This window comes from Propithecus coquereli, unplaced genomic scaffold (assembly GCF_000956105.1).
Source record: "Propithecus coquereli isolate 6110/MARCELLA unplaced genomic scaffold, Pcoq_1.0 Scaffold11, whole genome shotgun sequence".
NCBI lineage: Eukaryota > Metazoa > Chordata > Mammalia > Primates > Indriidae > Propithecus > Propithecus coquereli.
The window spans coordinates 12,255,933-12,261,683 of NW_012134969.1; the positions used below are offsets into that span (position 1 = coordinate 12,255,933).

Genomic DNA, 5,751 nt, shown 5'->3' on the forward strand with positions numbered 1-5,751 from the left:
CCCTTCCATGAAATATAAAAGTATTTTACATTAAACAGCATCATTCAAGATTGAGTCTTACATGTTACTTTAATAGTTAGTATCCACAAAGAATCTGGTTTAGTTATTAAAATGGCTTATTTTTATTTTTTAAAAAATCTATGATTTTACCCATTGTATAGAGAGAACTGAATTTTTTAAAAATAGTTTCTTTTGGTGAATTATCTTAAGATAGGAAGAACCAAATTATTCTTTGGTTTTATTATATGGGGAAAAACAACACACAGTCTAGTCAAACAACTTTGTGATATTTATATTCCATTGCACAGATATAGGTTATACAAATTAGTAACACAAGTTATTTCTTAAATTCCAAACATTTTCTAAAATATTATTACAGCAGATGCCTAGGATATTAAAACATAAAGGTGGAAATCATACTCTAAATAGTTAAATATGACACTGAAAATACTGCACATTTTAATTAGAGGAAAATTAAAATGTGTGCTCAAATGTTCTAACAAACTAGGTAGCAGGGCAACTAACAACTACAAATAAGTCACTGTGGTCCATTTTTACGTATGCATATATATGATTATTCTTTAGATAACCCCTCCTCTTGAAAATGCATAATTAAAACATAAAAATCCAGATAAATGATTTAAAGAAATTTTAATTCTTCCTAACACCTAAGATCTATGGTGAAGTGTACTATTACCAATGACTTCATACACTTACTAATTCAAATATAAAAGACACCACACTTGGAAAGAAGAAAACATTTTTTTTTAAGGTAATGGTTTTAATTGAATTAATGAGATGAAAAGATAGTGAAGCCCTGTTTGCTACTTACATGAAGATTTTAAAAAATAATCACTGCACAAAATACAAAGGGTGGGGTTATGCTGTGGTATTAAGTTTTTCTCCATGGTATTTTCCTTGACTATTCAAGAACAAATTAAAGTTTCCACGGCAAATTTGTTTTCAAAATGCCGAATTGTGATGCAATCACTGGCTTCACGTTTCTGAATACCTGCTGGCAAGGAAAAAGTTTTTTAAGTTTTGGTTCTTTAGTAATAAATATTCACATAAACTTCATAGTTATTATACAGACATATAGAAGTATTTCACTCTATATTTCATAAACTTTTATAGTTCGGATTTGTTTACATTGAAGAAAATAATTTTTCTCCTTTTCTGAACTGAGTATCTTAGATAACAGCAACCGTAATGATGCCATACAAATGGCTTCTACATTTATGAACTTGAAGGTATTGAAAATGTTCTGTATCTTGACTCTGGTGGTGTTTGCATGACCATGTGTGTCTCTGGAAACTCAGAACTGCACACTAAGAAGGGTAAATTTCATTGTACACAGGCCTGACATTTTTAAAAATATTATGAACCAAGAGAATTTTAAACTGTAAGGAATCAAGCAGGTTTCAGATGACTCCTCAGCGTGAAGTGAGAGAACAGTATTATTAAAAATGCTATGAAAAAGCTAGGAAAACACTTTTACTGGGTGACACAATTCCAAAGAAATCACACCATAGTGCACTTGAGTAGCACTTTTTACTTTCTGCAGCTGCTGCATGTACTCTCATTTTATTTTTACAAGGATCTTAAAAGGAAATGGGAGATACCATTAACCTTATTTTTCAGGTGAGAAAATAAAGGTTAAGTGATTTGGCAAAGCTACAACATCAGTTATGTCAATGCTCTTAATTGCTCACCCAAATTCCTTTCTAACTAACCTGACAGTGATTATCCTCAAAGTGACCCAAAAGGCAAACAGCTTGCTTAGAATCCAGATCCCTGACAATACAGCTCAAGAGACCCTCTGGATACGAAGAAGCCTTTCAGTGTGGCTGAACCAGAGGGGCAGGATGGGAAGTTGGGCAGGGTGAGTGACTATTTGGAAAGTAAGGCACCAGCATTTCGATACAATGACATTTCATATTGACCTTTTCTCTCTATCTGAAAAGAGTGGGTTTAGAATTAAGATGATTCTACAGAAATCTGGGAATATTATGTAGTGATACAACATAATTTTATTTTCCCACTCATGGCAAGCATGTTGGTAACAATGACTAGGCTTCATCTAAGTTTAGTTTAACATAATGAACTTTCTGCCAACACCTTAACATTAAAAAAGTATTACCTTTCACAGTTTCTTTGCGTTGGAGTTTGTAAGTTTCCTTGTCATGGCACAGTCGATAAATAAAGAAACCCAGGTGATCGACATTTTCGATGCGATCAGTAATAACCATGTGCTCATGAATCAGATATGACTGAGGCAAATAGGTTCCAGCCTACATTTAGAAAAGAGTATATATGTGAATATCTCAGAACATACATTGAGCAGACTATAAAAACAGACAAAATTCTTGGAGGTCGTAGTATTAACAGGGGTTGACAAAACAACTACCCACTATCTGTTTTTATAAATAGAGTTTTATTAGAATACTGTAATGCCTATTTGTTTACATGTTGTCTTTAGCATCAGGATTAAGTAATTGGTTAATATGGCTCTTTAGGAAGACATAAACATAATTTAAAAATTATATTTTAATTTCAAAATAGAAAACATTAAAAAGAAAAGAAGAAAAAAACCAAAAATCATTAGTCTTCGTTCCTCTCTTTATAAAATTCTTAGCTATATTCTGGTAAAACGGGCTCCCATAGCTCTAGTGTTTCAACAGGGAATTCCAAGACACTGTAACAGTATCATTAATCAAAAATATTAAACATTTTTATACCTTGATATTAATAAGTAACTCCAACAGGTTTCGGGGTGGCATAACAATGGAAGTGTTCAGAGGGATCACATAGCACTTATCCAGATTTAGATCTAAATAGGCTGTGAGTTTCTAGGAAGAAAAAGATAAATTTTAGTTAGATTAATATTTGTAAGACAGGTAGCAATTAGATTTTTAATAATAATGTGTACTATTTAAATGGGTTGGCTCTAGATGTGTAAATCACTTGTATTTCAACAAATCAAAAATTTGGTTGGGTAGGGATAGAAGCAGGAATGGGAGAGAAAAAATTATTGCTACTAGTAAACAAAATGTTTATCAGGAGTTTGTTTCTATAATAATTAACAATACTTATTAAAATTAATTGCAAATATCTGTCATCTGATTAAAAGATTTATTATAGTTCCCTCACTTACAAGCCCAAATGTCCTCTAAGGCATCCACCCACTGTATGTAAAGATTAACTTTTCTCCTATGCATTCAGAATACAACTATCATTCTTAGAGAATTGGAAAAACAGTCACTTAAATGCTTTTGAGTTCTATGGTTAAAACGAGAACCCCTGGCTGAGAAAGACTGTCTCACAGGATGGTTTTGAGGATTGAGTTAAACCAAACTATGTTAACACTTGGATTTCTAAGAGCTCAGAAAGTGTTAGCTATTATTTACTATTTGTTTTGGATAAAGTTTATTACCTTGAACATAAAAAATAATTTTTCAAACTGGCTTATAAACATTCATCAGGCATGAAATGTTTGCAAAGCTAACTTTAGTTACTAGTTTGAGTGTTCCAAATGGCAAGCTTTTAGAAACATAGAAACCACAAGTAATGTGAATTTCTGAATCTCTAAATCCTGATTTGAAAAAACAAAAAATTCTCGGGACAAAAATTACTGGGGACATTGAAATATAAACTGGCATTAAATAAGACGGTATTTTCCCCTTTCAGGGTTTGACTGACCTGCAGTCGAAAACAGGTTGAGTTCAGTACAATAAGATATTTTGAGGGACCACATTCACCTAACTTTCATTATAACATATTGTGATATCTGTTCTACTTTATTACTAGTTATTGTCAATCTCTTCCTGTGTCTAATTTATAAATCAAATTTATAAATATGCATTATAGAAAAAGATAGTATTTATAGGGTTGTACACAGGGTTCAGTACTATCTGTGGTTTCAGGTATCCAATGGGTGTCTTGGAATGTTTCCCCCGCAAATAAGTGGAAGACTATTGTACTATACGAGGGCTGTCCGGAAAGTATCCAGCCATATAATATGAAAAATTATATTAACAATGGCTGGATACTTTCCAGACAGCCCTCTAATTGTCATGTTAATTTTGTTAGATGTGATAAAGATGCTGTGGTTATGTAGGAGAATATCCTCATTCTTAAGAGATTAACAGCTTAAGTATTTAGGAGTAAAGTGTCAAATGAGAGAAAAAGATTAAGGAAATACAGCAAAATTTTAGAACCTGCTGGAAGATTTTGAGTGTTCAATTCAACTTTTCTGTACTGCATAAGAATGTTCAAAAGCTGGGGAGAAATGTGGAATGAGAATTTAAAAACAGATTAACAAAATTATTAATTTCTGAATATGCTATCAAAAAATGGGAACACAAATTACCTCTTATCTAAGAAAATATGGGAGCATGTAAGAAATAATAGTAATTTGCCAGCAAAGGAGGAATAGCCATGAGGTGGGCTTTAAGAGTAGACAAAGCAGGGGAAGAAAGCATAACAAGACGAGAGAAGGCCAGGTCACTAGGGGTCTGCTTCAGAAAAGCAGAGCACACCACATGTTGACAGTTGATCTTGTAGGGCAGAGAAACCCAAGTCTAGTTTTTAAAATGACAACTAAATTCTAGATACAGTAAGTCAGCAAATATTGAAATTAAAACTACAGAAAGCATAAATTAAAGTACTTGCATTCTTTTAACAATTCTGGTCACTTGGCTCACCTTGTTAAAGTCATGAACAATGTTGGCAGGATCACTATCTGCAAACTCTGGGACAGGCACACTGATGAATTCGACCTCCTCGTCTTCAAAGATCTTAATGTTTTCTTCAATTGTCTGGTAGCGCGCAGCTGGGGCATCTGCAGAAGGCTCATTTAAGATGACATCATCTTTGATGTACTTTATTCCACAGTAGTACACGTCATCCGGCTACAGAGAGTTTACACACTCATTTCAGCAATTCAGCAGGAGACAGGTTTTTAAATGTAAGCATTACTTAAGCTGCCACCTCTTTCTAAATAGCATTTTGCTTGCAAACTCTTACTTTTAGATGACAAGTCAGACAGTTTAATTACAGATTTAACACATTCTTTAAGATCAGGTTTTGAAGTATTGTTAAAAATCAGCTGTAGAAGGAGAAAAGCAGCTGATTTCCCTTTTACTTTTTGTGGTAGATAAAAATATAAAATAAAAGCAATTATCCATTCGGTGACAAGTAAATATGAAGAAACACACAGGCCTACTTCTACCTATAGGCATGGTTTTCTTCTTTAATAAAAGAGGATGTTCAGAAGCTAGTAATATTTTTCTCAAAGAATATACTTTAAAAACTTTTGATGTGGTCCACTGATTAAATGATTCTTCTCTTACTATCCAAAAAAGGGATAATTTTTCGGAAATTTCTACATGCATACAGGTAGTTCTGATTTCTCCTTAAACTATATCACAATTAACTGGAAAGTATTAGGTTACAGCAAATCTTAATAAATTGTCTTATTTTTGTAAAAAAAAAAAAAAAGTGTTTATATACACACAATAAAGATTAGGGATACATAACAAACCGTTAAGGCATCAAATGCTATCTCAGGACAATGAAATTGCAAGTAATTTTTTCTATATCAAAAATATTTCTCATAAAAAAGCAGTATTTAAAAAGATGATTAATATTTTAGAAATGTCTACCAACATGCCATTATCTTGAATAATATATAAAATGAACACAAAATTTGTATATCCCTGGCAGAATGTTCCGAAACTAGTCATTTAAACT

The 5,751-nt window shown here is 32.5% G+C and overlaps 1 protein-coding gene across 2 annotated transcripts in view; it reads right to left on the reverse strand.

Annotated features, from left to right (window-relative positions):
* Window positions 1-226: 226 nt before the first annotated feature.
* The window catches only part of ITM2B (integral membrane protein 2B), a 24,884-nt gene continuing 19,359 nt past the window's right edge, over window positions 227-5,751 (reverse strand). Inside the window, exons 3-6 of one of the 2 annotated variants that reach the window (XM_012648907.1) lie at window positions 4,704-4,910; window positions 2,739-2,849; window positions 2,141-2,291; window positions 227-1,012 (exon numbers count right to left, since the gene is read on the reverse strand). In XM_012648907.1, coding sequence (XP_012504361.1) covers window positions 927-1,012; window positions 2,141-2,291; window positions 2,739-2,849; window positions 4,704-4,910 — 555 coding nt within the window. In that variant the 3' untranslated portion in view covers window positions 227-926. Of the gene's footprint in view, window positions 1,016-2,140; window positions 2,292-2,738; window positions 2,850-4,703; window positions 4,911-5,751 lie in introns of both variants that reach the window. The other variant, XM_012648898.1, reaches the window with a different exon arrangement.